The sequence below is a fragment of the Nuphar pumila genome, chromosome 5 (genome assembly GCF_984573655.1).
Source record: "Nuphar pumila chromosome 5, dmNupPumi1.hap1.1, whole genome shotgun sequence".
Taxonomy (NCBI): Eukaryota; Viridiplantae; Streptophyta; class Magnoliopsida; order Nymphaeales; family Nymphaeaceae; genus Nuphar; species Nuphar pumila.
In genome coordinates this window covers 24,564,583-24,585,142 of record NC_143253.1, presented here as the reverse complement: position 1 = coordinate 24,585,142, position 20,560 = coordinate 24,564,583, and the positions used below count along the sequence as shown (strand labels likewise).

The following is a 20,560-nucleotide window of genomic DNA, read 5'->3' as shown; positions in this document are numbered from 1 at the left end:
CGTTAAGGCCACGACGCACACACTTATGCATTTCGGTTCTTCAAAGATGATGGTCTTAGGTGCGAACCTATTTTCAAGAATGTATAGCTTGTAAAGCAGTGATAGCGGACGGATCTCCCAAATCGATGTATTTGGGATAGGTGTGTTATAACCTTAGTTCGCCTATCCGATACGACTCAGATAGCCTTGTTTAGGGGTCTGTGCACGAGTAGGGCGGGGATCCTAGCGAGGTACTTGCGCCATCGCTAGATCGACGTTACCTCGCCTCTGATGCGAGCCCTAGTCTCTAGGCTTTCTGGTTCAACCAAGATAGTAGTGCCTTCCTTCCTTCATGAAGGTATTGTTGGATCTCTTACGAGGGATCCATGTTCCTCCTCTTGTAGTTGTACCCTTAGTCACGTGCGATATGTTTAGACTACGAAGAGCAGGACGAAAGGTCTATAGTAACCTCTAAGCGTGTATTGACACATTAAGGTAAATCTTGTTATGTTGATTTTTGCCTAATAGGCAGAATGCTTGTGATTGTCTAAAGGACCCAAGCACGATAAGTTGGAACTTGAATGAGTTCACTGTAGACTTTTGTAAAGCAGAAGTGTTGGGATTTCCTGCGAGAGATCCATGCCCCTCTCATCGTGGTTGTACTTTTGAACAGGTACGTTGCGTACTACGATGAGTAGGATGAGAGGTCTATGTCTGCCTCGAACATGCAATGGCATGTGTTTGAGATCACAAGAATGATGTTTCTACCCTCACTACGGATTGACCCTTTTCATCGTGGTTGTACATTTGAATAGGTATGTTGCGTACTGCGGTGAGTAGGATGAGAAGTGTGTGGTTGCCTCGAACGCGCAATGGCGTGTATAATTCACCTAAATAACGGTCATGCGCCTTCACAGGCAAGATACTCGATTGGGTTGAAAGACCAGAGCATATAGAATGGGATGGCGGTTAAGAAACCCTCCGTCGTGCTCATTCGGGACGGTTCATCAAGAGAGAGGATGGATGGTACAAAACTCCGATGGACAGTCATTAATGGCAATCTCGGGCAAAGATCCGACCTTCCTCAGTCATCGGAGGTTAGGGGAAATCCTTCAGGCCACTTCTGCAGAAGTTCGGATGCGCATCCATTGGGCCTTTGTTTGCCTTTGGGGATTTACTCTCTTGGTCACTGGCCGTCCCCTTAGGAAGCGGACTCAGTCAGTCATTCGGGGTATAATAAAATACATAGCATAATAGACCCCCGAATCGATCTCGGTTGTTTCTACGTTTTGCCTTGTGCGTACCCACAACGGCCTGCTCATAATGAGACAAGATATAACTTACACACATGATCATGAGATATGCGTGTTGTGACGTGCATGGCTTGCTTGCTTGTTAGCTCGGTAGTTTAGTGCGCTACTCGTTGAGCTATGTACGCTTGTCGAGGCGTTACTCTTGTTGGTTAAGCTGCTTATGCAGTTCTGCTAAGTAATGACTAGCTTCTTATGCTAGTCAATTACTTATAATTCTAGCATTATGCTAGCTGTTACGTTTTGTGATATAATTGCTACCGTATGATTGCGTATCATGTGTAGCATATGAATTGTTGTAATGCGATGGTTTGTGTCTTACGATTTATGTAGCTACTTGTCGATGGACTGAGCCACCCAATGGTACTTGTATACATATTACGAGTGTTGTTATGAATGCTTGTCTTATGCAATTACTTTGCTTGACTGGTGGATAGAGTTAGTTACTCTTCACCTATAGTATCTGTGAGATCGCCATAGTTGCTTGTTTAGCACTATGATCCTTCTTGCTCTTGTATGTAACTGTTTGCTTTACTAGAGCTTGGCTCACTTCACAATACTTTTGTTAGATCTGTTAGTATTGTTTTTCCTGCTTGATCTAGTGATTATCTTGCTTATTGCAGCATTTGTTCTTTCTTGTCTTTTGCACCCCTACTAGTCTGTTGTGAGACTGACCCATTTCATGGGCAGGTGCTTGACAGGTTGAGACAGCTTGCGATGGCACGATGACGAGATGCATTCAAGGCAATGCTCTTTCCTGACGTTGTGCTCCTGGGGACCCTTTTGATAGATGTGGTATAAAGTTTCTTTGAAAGCATCTTTTCTGATTAGAACTCTGGATTTCTAAAACTGTATTAGCAAAACGTGGTTCTTCTTTTCATTTCAATAAAATGTGTACTTGAATTACAAATCGGTTTATAAGGGGCGTTTGCTTTTGTGTTGTAATGCGCCCAAGGTCTAGGGACTTGCTGTTTTGAACCTAATCTTCCGCTAAACTTCTGTTTTAAACTCTGATAAATGATTGATTTAAAAGCTTTCAACCTTTGTCATAAAAGGTTTCAAGTCCACGATTTTGGGGCGTTACAGCTCTCCCTCTCAATCATATTCAGATTGAAGTGCTTTTTATGCACTCTTTTACATTTGTGTTGTGAAGCATTTATATGCTATTTTTGTTCTAGCGTATTCGATGAATGTATGTATTATCAAGTTATTTGAAAACTTGATTATTTGTAAGTCTCTTTTCAGTCCCTTGGGTCCTCCCTCCTCTATAAATTAAGGGCTCCTCCCTCATCCTTGTAAGGCTTTTAGCCTCTCCTTTTCTCTCATTCAATAAAGTTATTTTTGCCTTTGAAGGCTTTTCAGCCCTTAGTGGGTTATTTGCACTTGTATTGTGCTTGTGTTCTCTTTTGCACATTGTGTGCTTGTGTTGTTGGCTTCCTTGCTTCTCCTCTATTCGCATGTTGATGCTTCCGCGTCTTTCATTACACATCTGATAGATAATGTAGGTCACTTGTTTAAGTATGATCCTGTGTTAGGTAAAAAAAAATTTATGATTTCATAAGATCATCAAGTATTCTATTCTTTATCTGTTTGGACTCGTGTACATGCTACCCACTGGGCCAACTTCATGTCCTCCTTCCCAAATTAGCTCTACCATGCACATCCCTGCTGAAGTTACCATATTTATGTAAAGTTCAGGAAACAAATATAGGAAACTTCTATATATAACTCAGACATTTGGTCGTTAATTGGAGCTCTCTGATAAAATATTGAATGTTTCAGATCCAAAGATCACGCTAATTCATATGAGAATGTGATGGTTTTTTAATGTATGTTACTGATTTTTCTGATCTAGAAATTCTTGCGTGATGTAAATTGGCTATATTCATGCTCACCCAAATTAATTGGTTTTCATTTCTAGATTATGTTTTTTTGAGCAAGCCAAGTAGACACAGGGAATCTTTGTTAATTTTAGACTAGAATGTGACCATAAAATTGTCATAGGTGATTAAAAGTCATATTTCACTGTCTATATTTTATGGGTGACACTATGTCTGTCACCTATTTTGCTAAGCTTATGCCTAATGGATGCCTAAGAGGAAGGAATGAGAATAGTGCAAAGTATTGAAACTATCATCCATGTCGCAAAAATGATGTCTTTGTGAAGCTTTACTAGCATCAATAGTACTTGATTTAAGTGTATGGTGACCTACTAGTTCTTTTACAGCTAAGTTCAACTGACTCATATTGTTTAGGCACCAGTGAGTGACCGAGAGTATCGAGCAACTCTTCCTGAAACTGCTGCAATGATTGATCTGGCTGCAAAAATGATTAGTGAAGGTCGAGAAATGGATTTAATGCCCAGGGAAGCAAATCCAGAAGCTCCAATAACTGCTTATAGGTGGGTAATATGACAAAAAACTATATTTGGATATTTTTTACCTGTCATTATCTGTGTATCTTACTATGTTTTTCTTGTAGATATTTTTTCATTTGAAAACCATTATTTCACATCACTGTATAGTCAGTTAGAAGAGAACTTTTTTCTATCACCCGAGTTGATTATTTGGTATTGCCCTCACATATGTGCCACTTTTAGTTTTTTCTCTAGTTTTATTGTAAACCTATAGGGGTGTTTGGTTGAACCCTCGAGTGAGTTTTTATAGAACAGACATGGAAGTTTGCCATGTTTGATAAGTTTAACCGATTGGTTAGTTTTTGCCTGTTTGCATACATGTGAGTTGGTGTGAGTTTTGGGATAAGGTGTGAATAGCATAAAATTTGGTATTATAACTATGTAAAATATATTTATCCAAAATATATTTCTCCCAAAATATGCAACCAAATACTCAGTAATATGTTAATTTGACATTCCATGTATATTAGCAAGATAAAATAAACAGGATGATGCATGTTACCTAAAACTGCAGTAAGTTGTAATCATATCCTAAGTTTGCTCGGGAACAAGAAGCATTCTTCTAGAAGGCTATGGAGTACTTGAATCACATGTATGGTAGACAGATCCATGTCTATAATGTTGGCTGCCATGTTAAAGGTGAAACACTTATAAAAACAAGTTCTGACATCAGCAACCTTGTCTAGAATGCAGGTTACAACCATTAAGTATGGCCAAAATGCTGGCATTTAGAAGACCTCTTAGTTATCGTAGGTTATCAATGAATTAAATAAAAGGATTGATCTCTTAAACGATGGTTTTGAACTTTTGATGCAGAAAAGTTGTGCTTAGGATAATATTCTTTTTTATTCATGAAAGCATGAAAAACTTCTGATCTCAGGAATTCAGGGTAGAAACTCCTCTTTGATAATATATTGCGCAAGTGACAGACGGAGTATGCATGCTATTTGTATAAATATGATGGTAGCAGATCAGGGCAGATGTGCTGTGTGTGTGTGTGTGTGTAATTTTGTTTTCTCTCTTGCATCATGGGGTAATTCCATGCATTAAGGCTCTGTTTGGGAGCCAGATTTGGTAGAGAGATGAGAATTCATTGAATCCGCCACACTATTGCTGTTTGGCATCCTGGATTTGGAAGATGGCAGTGGAGATGGCCTCCCATCTCTCCATTTCAACTGTATCTTCGTGAGGATGCAGTTGTCAACTCCACTTCCTTCACCCATTTTTATCTCCACTCCAATTGCCCATCTCATATCCACTCCAACACTGGCTCCCAAACAGAGCTTAATTTGTTTGGTTGCTAATATGGGGCGGAGCATGAACAGGACAAATATATAAACCATTTCAGCCCTCTTTGGATGAATATGAGGTATAAATGGATTTGAATGTGAAGTAGATCAAGATCTCTGAAAATGGAGATTACATCTGATTGGGTTTGGTTTCAGATTTTGGTTGTGACCCAAAACTCATATGTGTGACGCACACACACACCTGTGCCTGTGTTCAACTCATTAATGACTTTTGTTGCATAACCATGGCTGCTAGTCAAGGATATTTTGTTAGAACATTTGTTACACTATTTGCTGCTCATGAGAAGAAAGGATTTTTGTACAGGTACTACTCGCTATGTGCTTACATGGGAGATGATGACATGTTCAGTTCAGACCTTACTGATGATCAATTGAGATTGAGGCTTGGCCACATGACAAGTACACCATGCCAGGTAAGGGTGACCTTATGATCTTGTTTCTTTTATGTTTGTATTCAGAGTATTGTACCATTTAACCTAACCTAAACTCTAATGCCAACATTCCCATGTTGATGATGGTACTTTTAGGTGCTGGTATTAGATGCTTTGGGGTGGTGCTACTGTCACGAATCAATATGATTCTTTAATGAGTCACTTATGGGCTAAACTCAACATGAGAGATGACCACTTATGGGTCCAACACAGGCAATATTGAAATAGGCCACTTAAGGGCTGAAAGACACATAAAAAATGTATCTTGTATTAGGGAAATTCCCTTTAGAAAAAGAATACATGGAGAGGGGGATCACACCCCTATATATACACTTTGAGAGGGCTTTATAGAGCCGTTGGGACCAAGGTTGTTTGTATCATGTTGTATCATACGATATGGTACGATACATATAATTACTTTTGGGGTTAACGATACGATACACACTTGTATCGCGATAAGAGTTTGTATCGTACCCGTATCGGGTGTTTTGTACGATACACCTCTATATTGTATGATACAGGGCGTATAGTACAATACACCTTCGGTGCACTTTAAAAAGGCCAAAATTTATTTTTTTTTCATTTTGGGTTTTAAATACTTTTGGAGGACCAACTTCTCCATTTGTCTAGAGCTATTAGAAGTGCATTTCTACTATTTTTTCATCCAAAGAAGTGGGTTAAGATAAAAAAATGCATTTACACTATTTTTTCACTCAAGAAAATGGGTTAAGGTAAAAAAAAAATTTATCACTAAGTAAAATTACAAAGCTACTCTCCAAAAAAAATTTGCCGTAGGGGGCGTTGCCCCCCTACAACCCTTTGCCAACTTACCATGAAGTTGAATCCGCGAAAATTAAATATTTATATCAAGGTAGAAATCAAGCTTTACACTCCTCCAACAAAGATGGCATCAAATGATCCGACATAGCAATGTGACACTCAAGTAATGAGTGAAAACCGTTTGAAAATCGAGTGCATCTATTGTCATAATATTTTTGCTTATATAGTATGAAAGTATGAGTCTTGTGGCATATTCTTAATTGCAAGATATTTAATATTTTGCATATTGTTCTTGTGAGATGTTTGATGTTTGATGTTTGATGATGTCTTATGCAACTCATAGAGACATAAATGCTTCATATGTGATTTTATGGTTGTATTTTGTGCAATTCATCGTTATTTGATGTGATATGATTTTTTTAGAATTTTTACTATTTTTTCTGTTTTTTTTTTATTTTTAAAATCTTTTTATTACAAATTTGCGGTACATTTACGATACAATACAATATAGCGTTACTATTGGCCTGATCGATACGGGTAAGGATACTCTACTTACAACCTTGGTTGGAACCTACCTAAAGACTAGAAATATAGTCGTTGGGTAGGGTCCAACGACTCTATGGAGTATTCCCAAAAAGCATTTTAAGCTGGGAATATTTACAAAAATTAAATTAAAGAAAAAAATAAAGAAATATACTTAAATTAATACTCCTCTACAAACTTACAGTGGGATCACCGAAAGTTTGTCCAACAAAAAATAAAACCTTGGGGAAGGCAAATCTTTTGTCTAGAAGTCTACAAGTTGATATTCTGAGGTTACATATGGCAGTGAAATAGTTTTCTTCAAAAAAAAGTCAGTTTATCTCAATGTGTTTAGTGTGCTCATGAAAAATATGATTTTCAACAATGTAGATGGCACTCTTATTGTCACAACATAATCGTCATAGCTCTGTCACAATCACTTCCATATCCTTGAGAAGACACCTCAACCATTTCAGATGTAGTAGTTGTCATAGCTTAATACTCGGCTTTTGTAGAGGATAGAGATACTTTTTTGTTGTTTTTTATACTTCTATGATACCAAAGAATCTCCTAAAAAAACATAAAAATCAGTAGTTGAGAGCCTGTCATTAGGGTTTCCCTCCCAATCAGAATCAGAATATGCAATTAAATCAAGAGGAGAAGAAGATAGAAATAATCCTTTAGAAGTAAAAATTTTTAGATATCTAATAATCCTTTAGAAGTAGATTTTTTCATATATCTAACAATACGCATAACAACACTCATGTGCGCAGTGGTAGGAGAGCGTTAAAATTGACTGGTCGTGTGAACTGCATGTGATATGTCTGGTATGGTAATAGTCAAATATGTCAATGCCCCAATCATCTGCTGATATGGAGTGGGATCATCCAGTGGAGTTCCATCATCAATTTTTATCTTTGAGTTTATTATTTCAGGTGTATCCACTCTTTTGTCGTTAGTGATTTCAGACCTATCAATAATTTCAATTGCAAATTTGAACTAAGATAACAAGTATCCTCTAGGAGAATATGCGACCTCAATCCCTAAGAAAACCAAGGTCAGTTATTTCAAAATTTTGTTTAAGAATAAATTTAACTTGATCTACTTCCCTACTTATCTCCTCCAGTTATAATCATATCATCAATATAAAGCAGTAAGATAACGATACCTACAACGAAATTCTTAACAAACGAAGCAGTGTCGGTGTAACAAAAAATATATCCAAGTTTGATCACAACATAACTAAAGCGATCATACCAAGTCTTTGGGTCTTGTTTAAGACCATGTAAAGCCTTTCTAAGACGAAGAACTTTTCCCTTAGGGACATTATATCAAAGGGGTGGATCCATATATACTTCTTTTAATTCAAGTATGAGAATTCGAACAATGGTCATCCTAACTACGAGAGCAAATGTTTCATCGTAGCCAATTATATATTCTTGAGCGTATCCTTTGGCTACCAACCTAGCTTTATGCCTTTTTAGAGTTCCATCACTTTTAGTTTTAACCTTGAAAATCCAACTACAACCTATTGTTTTCTTATTGATTGGTATGCCTGATAGTTTCCAAGTTTTGGATTTTTCTCAGGTTCTAATCTCTTCATTCATAGCATCTTTCTATTTAGAATAGTCCTTTGCTTGATTATATGTAGTAGGTTCAAAATACGAAAAGATTTTTTGCTAAACAAGCTCGATAATGAGGCTCAAATGATTCATATGGCACAAACCTATCTGGAGCTCTATGTAGTCTTTTTGAGTGCCTAATGGTTGTAGTTTCTTGTTCTTCTATATTTGAATATTTTTTCAAGGCATTTAATTTTTCATTATATTTACTTTGTTATTGAATAACTTTTGGGTGATCCTGGGATTCATTACACTGGATGTTAGGCTGAGATTCATTGCAAATTCAATTTTCATTATCTATACTGGGCATGTCTTTGTTTTCAGGATTAATCTCTAAAAAATTGTATTCATTCTCATTTTTTGATATGTTAGTATCAAATCCATTTCTTTGTTCTAAAAAGGTAACATTTTTAGAAATATATAATTTATTATTTTCAAGATCATAACACCTAAATTCCTTTTGACTTTCTTCATGACCTAAAAATACACATGGGATAGCTTTTGGAGATAATTTATCATTTTTGTAACTAAGCACAAAACATCTACACCCAAAGATTCTTAGTCTAAGATAATCATGCATAACTTTATAAATCTTTTCATATGGTGAAAGATTTTGAATTTTCGAGGAAGGTAATCTATTTATAAGATATACCGCAGTATTAGCTGCTTTAGGCCAAAAATATTTTGGAACACCCTTAGATATGAGTAAGGTTTTAGTGGTCTTTATTATGTGTCGGTGTTTTCTTTCGGTTAAACTATTTTTTTGTGGTGTATTAGTAGAGGACCTTTGGTGAAATATTTCATTTTCTCTTAGATACTTTTGAAAATTCACTGGACATATCTTTCCCCTCGAGTCAGAACGAAAAATAGATATATTAGTTTTCAAAAGATTTATAACTAACTTATGAAAATTTTTAAAATTCTCAAATACTTCATATTTATGTTTGAGAAAGCATATCCATATAAAGCGAGAGTAATCATCCACAAAGATAACATAATAAGTATATCCTCTTTTAGAGGCAACAAGGACAAGACCCCAAATATCAGAGTGAATCAATTCAAGAGGTTTAAAAGCAGAAAAAAATCTCTCTTGATACAGAATTGATTTTATTTTAGCAAGAATGCAATCAGTATATTGAATTTGTTCATTACAAAATGTCCTCAAAAGAGGAACATTGGATAATTTATACATACTAGGATGACCTAGTCTTTGATGCCACAAAACTTTATCCAATTTTTTAACATTAAAACAAAAAGTTCCGATCAAAAATTTCAACTGATCCATTTAATACAAGTGTCCTTCTCTATGCCCTTCCCCAATCTGCTTCTTGGACTGGAGATCCTGTATTAAGTATTAGTTAGAAGTGAAGGAGACTCTACATCCATGATCAGTGATTTGAGAAATAGAAAGCAAATTTAAATTCAGTTTTGGAGCAATTCTTATTGCTAAAACTGGGAGATTTTTCAAAGTTTTCAATTCCTTTAATATCAAGAGAGGTTTCATCAACAGTAAACACATTTCTTTTATTAAAAATATTACTACAATAAGAAAGTATAGATTTATCATAAGTCATATGAAATGAAGCGTCAAAATCTAAGAGCCAACGAGCCATACCTAGAGAAGAAGAGGTGGAGACAGTGACACCGGTCACGGATTGTCCTTTAAGTCTTTTGACTTCAATTCAGGACAATATGGTTTAATATGTTCTGATTCTCTAAAATTATGACAAACAATAATGCTTCCTTTCTTTCCTTTCCCTTTTCTTTCATACATACGATTTTTCTCATAGTTGTTATTATTCTTATAGAAGTGTGATGATTTGTATGTATGAGTGTTGGCTCTCAATTTTAAAACAGCCAATAAATTATCTTTGGCTTTGCTCGATTCATTTTGAGACCTTAATCTAGTCTCTTTCATGCACACTTGAGCCAAAACCTCTTGGATAAGAGGAAACTCATCTTGTCTACTATGAATAATGTTACTCCTCATTTGCTCAAATTCGGCTCTTAATCCCCTCATAAATTGGAAAAAATGCTCATTATTTATTTGTTTTTTTCTAAGTTGAGCATCATTAGGAGTCTCCCTGATGCAGAGCATCCGGATCACCATCACATTGAAGAGGAGTTGGATGCGAATCCAACTCTACAAACTCGATCTAGAATGAGGTACCCTAGAAGATCCAATCCAAATCTGGACTATTCAGGTCCAAATGGATCTCAAGGGTAAAATTGTCATTATGCATATCTTATTTTCTAAAACTCCGCCTGGGTATAACTGTTTAGTTATACACTGCCGGTCCCAAGCCCGGATAGAGGAGGAGGGTTGCGGTAGGCCTGTGACAGCCAGCATAAAAACTTAGTCATACCCTATGAAAATGAACCAATATGAGAATTTCGTTGGGGCGTTCCCTATTGAGCGACGCGCTGTACTCTCTAGGCCCGGAGGCAATGATAAATGGGCAAGGGTTGCTAGGTCGTCGCCCAGAAGTGACGCGTCACACCGGCGCCCGGGTGTGGTGTCAAATAGGCAAGGGTTCCCTCACTTTGTTGGACGGGTGGGGGTAAAGAAGTTAGTCCAAGACCATAAAATTAGGTTAGCCACTTGGAACATAGGGTCTTTAACTGGTAAGTTGGTAGAGTTAGTAGATATTATGTGTAGGAGAAAGATTGATATTTTATGTCTACAAGAGACCAAATGGGTAGGTGAGAAAGCAAAAGTGATAGAACCTTGGGGATATAAGATTTGGTATACAGGAATAAATAGGAATAGGAATGAAGTAGGGATTGTTATGAGTCGTCAGTTTATAGATAATGTAGTTGAGGTCCGTAGGAAGGGTGATAGAATTTTACTTATTAAATTAGTATTAGGTACAGATATTATTAGTGTTTATGCACCTCAAGTAGGTTTAGATGATTCCATTAAGCATCAATTTTGGGAAGATTTAGATGGACTAGTACAAGGGATATCTTATGGAGAAAAGCTTTTCATCGGCGGTGACCTTAATGGACATCTAGGCATTAGTAGGGATGGATTTGAGAGTATCCATGGAGGCTATGGTATAGGAGAAAGAAATGATAGTGGAGAAAGGATTTTAGATTTTTGTTTGTCCTATGATATGATCTTAGCAAACACTTGGTTTAGGAAGAGGGAGTCTCACCTAGTAACATTTAAAAGTGGGGTTAATACGAGTCAGATAGATTTTTTCCTACTTAGAAAGAGCGATAGGGGTTGTTGCATCGATTGTAAGGTTATACCGGGAGAAAGTGTAGCTACACAACATAGAGTCTTAATTTTAGATCTTAGAATTAGACAATGCCGCAAAAGGGATAGACATAGGATAGATCCTAGAATTAAGTGGTGGGCACTGAAAGGAGCTAAACAAGGAATGTTTGTAGAGCAGGTAGTTAAGGAAGCTGATTGGTGTCTCGAGGAGGATTCAGAATCAATGTGGAATAAGATAGCGGGTGGCATGAGAAAAGTGGCTAAGGAGGTATTGGGTGAGTCTAAAGGCGATGCACCACTAGGTAAGGATACATCATGGTGGAACGAGGATGTCAAATTAGCTATTAAGGTTAAAAGAGAGTGTTATAGAAATCTAAGTAAGAGTCGTGATAATGAGAATTTGGAGAAGTATATGATAGCAAAGAAGGAAGCTAAAAAAGTAGTTCGAAACACGAGGGCTAAGGTATATAAGGAGGTTTATGACAAGTTGGATACCAAAGAAGGCGAGAAGGATATTTATAGGCTTTCAAAGATGAGAGATAGGAAATCGAGGGATTTGGGTATGGTTAGATGTATCAAAGATGAAACACAAAGGCTTTTAGTCAAAGATGAGGAGATTAAGTTGAGATGGAAAGATTATTTTGATAAGCTATTTAATGATAGTCATGCTCAAGATCTTGGAGACTTCTCCATTCCTTTTCATGAGATAAATCGTGACTTCATGCGCAAGATTCAAAAGAAAGAAATTGCAAAGGCTTTGAAGAAAATGAAATCAAGAAGGGCAGTTGGTCCAGATGGTATACCTATCGAGGCTTGGAAATGCTTGGGAGAGAAAGGTTTAGAATGGTTGACAAATCTTTTTAACAAGATTTGGCGAACAAATAAGATGCCTAATGAGTGGAGGAAGAGTACTTTGGTGCCTTTATATAAGAATAAGGGTGATATACAAGATTGCACAAACTATCATGGTATAAAACTCATGAGTCATACTATGAAACTTTGGGAGAGGGTGATTGAGTCTAGGTTGAGGAAGGTTGTCATGATATCGGAGAATCAATTTGGTTTTATGCCTGGAAGATCAACTATGGAAACTATACATCTTCTTAGACAACTTATTGAAAGATATAGAGAGAGGAACAAAGATTTGCATATGGTTTTTATTGATTTAGAGAAGGCATACGATAGAGTACCTAGGGACGTTCTCTGGTGGACAATGACGAAGAAAGGTTTTTCTCTCAAGTACATTAGTATAATTAAAGATATGTATGAAGGAGTAGTAACCAATGTCCGCACTTGTGAAGGGGTGACAACCAATTTTCCTATAACGGTTGGGTTACATCAAGGATCTGCTTTAAGCCCTTTCATATTTGCGATAGTGATGGATGAGCTTACGAGATCAATTCAAGAAAATGTACCGTGGTGTATGTTGTTTGCTGATGATATTGTTTTGATTGATGAGTCTAGATCTGGGGTTAATGCTAAGTTAGAATTATGGAGACAGACATTGGAAGCTAGAGGTTTTAAGTTGAGTAAGAGTAAGACTGAATATATGGAATGTCGGTTTAGTAAGCAACGAAGTAGTGATGGGAGTGTAGTGAAGCTTGGTGAGCAAGAAATACCGGTGAATGATTATTTCAAATATTTGGGATCCATCATTCAAAAGTATGGAGAAATTGATGGAGATGTAAATCATAGGATAAAGGTTGGGTGGATGAAATGGAAAAGTGCAACTGGAGTGCTGTGCGATCGTAGAATGCCATTGCGGTTGAAGGGAAAGTTTTATAGGACGACTATTAGACCCGCTTTACTATATGGTACGGAATGTTGGGCTGCCAAGAGACATCATATTCAAAAAATGAGTGTAGCTGAGATGCGGATGCTTAGATGGATGTGTGGAAATACAATAAAAGATAAGATTCGGAACGAGGAGATACGTAAGAAGGTAGGTGTTGCACCCATTGAAAATAAGATGCGAGAGAATCGTTTACGGTGGTTTGGACATATTCGGCGAAGGCCTAATGATGCTCCGGTTAGAAGGTTGGAGAAATGGGAAAATATATTAGTTAAAAGAGGTCGGGGTAGGCCTAGGAAGACTTGGATGGAGATGATAGGAAAGGATATGAATGCTTTGAACCTCACCGAGGACATGGCATTGGATAGAAATGATTGGAGGAAAAGGATTCATGTGGAAGACCCAAAATGAATTTCTTTTTTGGTTCATATCGCTGACCCCAATTGTTTTGGGATGAAGGCGTAGTTGTTGTTGTTGTTGTTGTATGCATATCTTATTTTCTGAGAATTTTGATTTTTATCTTCTCTAGAAAATACATTTTATATTGTGATTCTATTTTTGTAAATGATGAAACCATTCTTGTATTTTTCTATTTTATTTTTATTTTTTTTCTGTGCCAGATTCTACGGATTCAGATAGTTTTGGTGTCCGTTAGGATTTATTTTGGGCACTAGAGGGTGTATGGTGATATTTCGGTAGTTTTTATATTTTTTGCAATTTTGATTTTTGAGTCAAAATCACTTGTTTATGAGATCCAGTTTGCAAGTATTGGATCTTGCAAAAGATCCAATACCTCAAACGTATGGACCCACACTCTAGCTATTTAAACCAGCCACAAAGGGCGTGAAAGGTGAGTTATGAAGCTCTAGGAAAAATCATGTAAGCCTATTATTGCTTTTGACTATTGGAAAAATGAGTTAAGGCTAAGTTAAAAAAAAATCAAAACATGCTCAACCATTGGCCACGTTGGAGGTGGCATTGGAATCATGCATCAACCTTTACTCAGCCTTTGTTGAGTTCTATATTCCCTCTGAGAAAGTCGTGCAACCCATCTTTGCTAACTTTTATAAAAAAAATTACTCAAGAAGAATGGTGGAAAACTCCATGGGCGTCTTCTACATCTAGACGAGTTTCTCTGAAGACTTCTGTAGCCAGACCATTGTGCAAGTTGTTGTTCCTGCTGTGTGGGTGAAGGTCTTGCTGTTGTGAAGTTCCAGCCTGAAGTGTGAGCCATTTGTCCAAATCCCTACTGCCATTCCTAGTGTGTTGGAACCGTTGTTGCTCTCATTGGTCTGAGAGAATCGTGACTAATACTGTGACCATCTGCTGTTTCTCACGTTGTTGAAGAAACCCTCAGGAAGAACTGCAAGTCGTGGGTATGCTATTGTTGTGACCCGCTTCATTCCTAGCTTTCATCTCCATCCATCGTTGCTGCTGTCCATTGCCTTCAGCTATCGTGAACCAACTCGTGTCACTGTTGGACACGACTTGTTTGTTTCATCTTGGACTTCCGAAATATTGTTGGAACCTTTGTCTATTGTCTGTAACTTTGGTTTGACTAGAACTCACTTCAATAGATTCAAGTTTGTTGCACTTCTTATTCGAAAGAAAACGTTTTCTAAAAAATGTTTTGTGATTTGAGAATCTTGCTTAGACAACTTTTTTTATTGTGTTTGATATTCTTCTTGCTTAGACTAACTGAAGTCGGGGTAAGGCGTAAGAGAAATCTCGTTGTAGTATCTACCATTTGAAGTGATTGTCTATGCAGGTTGAACTTTAAATATTAAATAAAAATTGAATTGATATAATTTTGGTTTTTGAAAGAGTGTATGAATGTGTTATTGATTCTCGAAACTTTGTCAAAGAGAACCAATCTTCATTGTTTTGAGCATAACTCTTTGATTCAGATTCAAAACTCTGTGTGTCATAGCTTGTTGGAAAGCTATCGAACACGCCTACAAGTTTTATGTTCTGCCCATTTTCTGATTCCGGTGTTTATCTTGATAAAAATGCTCAAGAACAGAGTGGACAGTCCCGCGGGTGACTAGGACTGTACTAGTCTGGCCCAGTGATTGAGTCGTATATGAGCCATCCGTACTTCGATCGACCACAATAATATTTCCTAAAACTTTCGTGTTTGGGTCTTTTGTAGATTCCTTAAAAATCATCCTCGTTCTGGTCTGTCCCAACTGAGCTGTTGCAAGAGTACCAGGTTTCAAAACCAGTCAACTATCCTCTTGTCAAAGTTGTATCTCGACTACGTTTGGTCAGAAAATTGCAAACTTGGGTTCGTTGGAAAGGCAAAAGTGTGACCTTCTTTTTTCGTGTTGTCACCATTGGCAGACTAAGCATGTAACTGAGTCTAAACGACTCTCGACTGAACCCTGTCAGAATATAGTTTACCAGTTTATAGCTTTCGTGCATGAGGATCCATTTGGATCTTGGATCTTGGATCTTGAATCGTGGACTGACCCGCGGTCGGTACCACATCACTCCCAAATGGGCTCCAACTTGGCCATTTGATCCCATAATTTCTTTAATGAACCAAAATACTCTTTAACACTCTTTTCACTTTGTTTACAATTATGTATATCTTGAAGTTCCCATCTAAAGGCGGCATCACATTGAGTGTTTTGCTTGATAAAAACCCATGCTTCATTGGCTCTCTCAAACTCAAGAATAATCTCACAAGTATCTTCATTCATACTTCCCATGAATAGAGAAAGAGCTTTGGCATGAGCTATTTCCCATTCTTCCAAAGTTGTTTTATAACTTACAAGAGCCTTCTCTCTTTCATCTCCTTTAAGAACTTCTTTAATGGTTCCATCATTTTTCTTTATGGATTTTGTGAGTGTAAGTTGTGGTTCAATTACGGAACCATCAACATATTCTTACAAACCTTTTTCAATAAGAATTCTCTTGATGGTGGTAGCCCATAGATTATAATTCTTTCTATCAAATTTAATTGGTACAACCGTCACTGCTTCTTTATCGGCCATGAAACCAAAATACATAAGACAAGAGATAGAATAAATGAAAGAAATGTGTACTTGCTTCCTTTGGTGAAGCTATCCTTTTATGCATTCAAGGAATGATAAATCTCCAAGAGTGGTCGGCATGCTTCCCAAGGCAAGACTCGATCTTCGCAACAATCAAATATGCTTGAAGAAGAACCAAATATCACCAAGGAATCGATCTTGCTCTGATACCATGTCACGAATCAATATGATTCTTTAATGAGCCACTTATGGGCTAAACTCAACACGAGAGATGACCACTTTTGGGTCCAACACAAAGTCAATATTGAAATAGGCCACTTAAGGGCTGAAACACATAAAAAAATGTATCTTGTATGAGGGAAATTCCCTTTAGAAAAAAAGATTACATGGAGAGGAGGATCACACCCCTATATATACACTTTAAGTGGGCTCTATAGAGCCGTTGGGACCTACCCAACAGCTAGAAATATAGCTGTTGGGTAGGGTCCAACGACTCTATGGAGTATTCCCAAAAATCCCTTTAGGCTGGGAATATTTACATAAATTAAATTAAATAAAAATAAAGAAATACACTTATTTTGACTTTACATGTGAAAAGACCAAAAGGCCCCTGATATATATATATATATATATATATATATATATATATATATATATATATATATATATATATATATATATATATATATATATATATATATATATAAACCAGTCAAATATGTAAACTAGTATGAAATTTTTTTTATAAATCTAACCCTGCAAATGCATTCAGCGTGGTCCATTTGCTTGAAATCGACAATTGGATCATCGTAATCGGATCAAGAAATATGATTTTTTATGTTTGCATATTTATGAAAATTCTGAGTCATCGATTTTCAAGCCTTAAAAAATCCTTCGTATACATCGTAATCGGATGATCCAAGAGTCTTTCTATAAAACCATGCATCTAGATCGCATCTGCATGGTGAAATTTTAGAAAAAAATAAAAAAACCTATGAAAATCTCGGTTCATACCAGTTTACATATTTGACTGGTTTACATATTTTACTTACTCTCTCTGTATATATACATATGTTTACATTAACAGCTACATCTACAGTTTATGCATATTATATGGTACTAGACTATTAAAGTAAATTATGTAGGTGTAGTAACATATAACATGCAGACTGTAGAAGTACCTGTTAATGCATATATATATATATATATATAGTAACTAAAATATGTAAACCAGTCAAATATGTAAACTGATATGAACCAAGATTTTCGTATATATATATATATATATATATATATATATATATATATATATATATATATATATATATATATATATATATATATATATATATATATATATATATATATATATATACATTAACAGCTACATCTACATTCTATGCATATTATATGGTACTAGACTATTAAAATAAATTATGTAGGGAAATTTTAGAAAACATGCCTAAAGTTTGGCAATAATAAGAAAGCCACCTATGTTTTGGATATTGTTAAAAATGCACTCTAAAATATGTTTTATGGGTAATTAAAAAGGTCCATGGTTTAATTCTGTCATGGTTGCTGTTAAATGTGTTCTGGAATTGCCATTTTATTCTCAAAAGTGTTGCTTAAAAGGCACCAATTTTTTTAATAATAGTCATGAATGTTGCCTTTAGCACCTATACATATGATGGATACTGAAGGGATTATGAAGGCAACTTTAACAATAGAGGTTTCGTAGGTAGGAAACAATGGTGGGTGGGAAAGAATTACATGGGAAATCTTAACAAAGAGAAAAAAAGCATTGTTGAGGGTAAATTGGTACTTTAACCTATTAGTGGAACTTGGGTTAGTGATAACCCAAGCTAAATTAATGGAAATATCTTTTTAATTAATGGAGCATAAGTTTAGGTGTGTGCAAAATTCAAGTTTGTTTTTTATTATCACTAGCACTTTAGTTTGTGTATTTTTGAGAATTTTCCAATTGCATATGCTCATGTTACTTATACTCCGTGTATGTGTTTATATATATATATATATATATTCCTTATCTTTCAGTGGAGTGTGTGTGTGTGCGCGATGTATACAAGCCAAGCTAGGTAGCTCTCTCACGCGTTGCTGATGGCAGGTCCTAGTGATGGCAGGTCCTAGTGGTGGATCTTGGAAACCCACAAACCTTAACTGCATAGCCATTGTTAATTGAAGTTCCTGGTTTTGGTCATTTAAGGACCTTCATGTCCTTACAATACCAGCTCTTGCGATCTTTTACACAGTGACTACGGGATGATTAAGCCCTTGATCACCTTATAGGTGTCACATATGCATTTCCCTCTCTTTTTCCCTGCCACTATTAGTTTGATTTCTTATGGAAAATAGAAGAATGAATGAAGGAAAAATGAGAAAAGTAATGAAGACAAAAGACAAGGAACTAACTTTCAGCTTGATTTATCCTACAAATGGTGCTTCTCAACAAGCTAAATGGTAGTCATCCAAACCTGTGCTCACTGCTCAATAAATTTGCATTTTCTCTAATTCTTGAAAATCTTTTGAAGTATTGTCCTACACAACCTAATTGGTCGAAACAGTTTCTTCAGCATTTGAACACCTCATGCAATCTTAATGTCTTCTAATATATTGATGGCAATTTGTGCGTTCATATATAATATCTATAAAGATACACTGACAAGTATCATGGTCACAGAGATCGTGTATATTTGAATCATGAGGTGCTAGATACTTATGAACGCTGGTGCACTGGGGCGGCATCACTAAATAAATCTATATATGTTCTAAGCTAGAAACAGGGTCGAATCTGATGTCTGTTGATAATGCTGGGCATCAACCTGGCTGGCCAGTGGCCCAGGCCGCCTTGAGGTCCCCCAAAATTTTTATGGTTTCTGCCGTCCATCAATAACTTGTCATCCAAGATGGACCTAGGTTGGGCAGGGAAGGCCTGTGCTGAGGTTTTGAGCTGCTTTCCGGTTTGTCCAAATGGATGGGCTGTTTTGATTGGGCTGCAATCCATTGATGGGCCGCTGTGGTACAGCCTGACCTTTAAAAGGGTGGCAGCTTTTTTCCTGGCCTGCCTAGGCTGGGTTTCGAGTTACACTGGGCCATCCTGGCCTAGTCAAAATGGGCCTTGCAGGCTTGTATGTCTGGCTCATTTGGTCATGCAAAGTCACTAGATATGGAGTACTATGGAAGCGATTATGACCCACTAGATGTGTCTGGTGATCTGAAGCGGAAAATCTATGGAAACTTGTGATTGCTTCTATCTTAAGCTTTAACCACCATACTGTATCTTCTATTGGTTTGACATTGTACTGTCAAGCATTTGATCATTTAAGATATTGATTATATATAGGTCATCTTCTCCATGAACGATGAATATGTGCCAGAGTATGTTGATAAGAAAGCACTAGTTGAAAGGTGAATCTTTTCATTTCCTCTTTTTCCCTTTCTGTTCGTCTTTCAGTTGACCTTTTCTTGCCTGAGTTCAACAGTTTTCTACTGTTGAACAGTGTAATGGTCAATAACTTGTTGGACTCTTTATCTTTTCCCCTTCTCTGCAGGCTGTGCAAAGCCATGGGAGGAGCTGAGAAAGCTGAGATTGAGTGGGGAAACCATTCTCTTTCTAATAGAGTGGAAGAAGCAGTGCAAGCAATTGTAGATTTTGTTAAGAGAGAAGGGCCAAAAGGCTGGGATGACCCTTGGAGCTAGTTTTCCGTCCTCTGTTCGTCTCATGTTATTCTCTTTCTAGGCATTGTTATTTTGGTCACGGTGAATTCTTGGGGTTCGGCTTTCTCATTGTTTTTCCTTATCCCTTGTTCCATTCATCTTGTATCATGCTGCTTTAGCTGTATTGGCGCTCAATTTACTGCCCATTTTTTCCCCTATTAAATAAATTATTTTATTTGGCATACACGCTCAGTTTTGTTGGGCGCTGTGTGCGTGTGTGTGTCTATATATATATATATATATATATATATATATATATATATATATATATATATATATATATATATATATATATATAGAGAGAGAGAGAGAGAGAGAGAGAGAGAGAGAGAGAGAGAGAGAAGCCCGTAACAGTAGATGCAGTGTCCACTGTTATTGGACGGTTCTCCGCTGCTGATCCCGCGTGGATCAGCAGATAAGTTGTTTCTTTGGAGAATGGTT

At 36.7% G+C, this 20,560-nt stretch overlaps 1 protein-coding gene across 2 annotated transcripts in view; it reads left to right on the top strand.

Annotated features, from left to right (window-relative positions):
- Positions 1–20,301, top strand: part of LOC149837153 (UPF0613 protein PB24D3.06c-like) — a 71,222-nt gene extending 50,921 nt beyond the window's left edge. For both annotated transcript variants that reach the window (XM_090005853.1, XM_090005852.1), the window contains 4 exons: positions 3,545–3,690; positions 5,320–5,428; positions 19,746–19,810; positions 19,954–20,301. In XM_090005853.1, coding sequence (XP_089861979.1) covers positions 3,545–3,690; positions 5,320–5,428; positions 19,746–19,810; positions 19,954–20,101 — 468 coding nt within the window. In that variant the 3' untranslated portion in view covers positions 20,102–20,301. The remainder of the gene's footprint in view (positions 1–3,544; positions 3,691–5,319; positions 5,429–19,745; positions 19,811–19,953) is intronic.
- Positions 20,302–20,560: the final 259 nt, after the last annotated feature.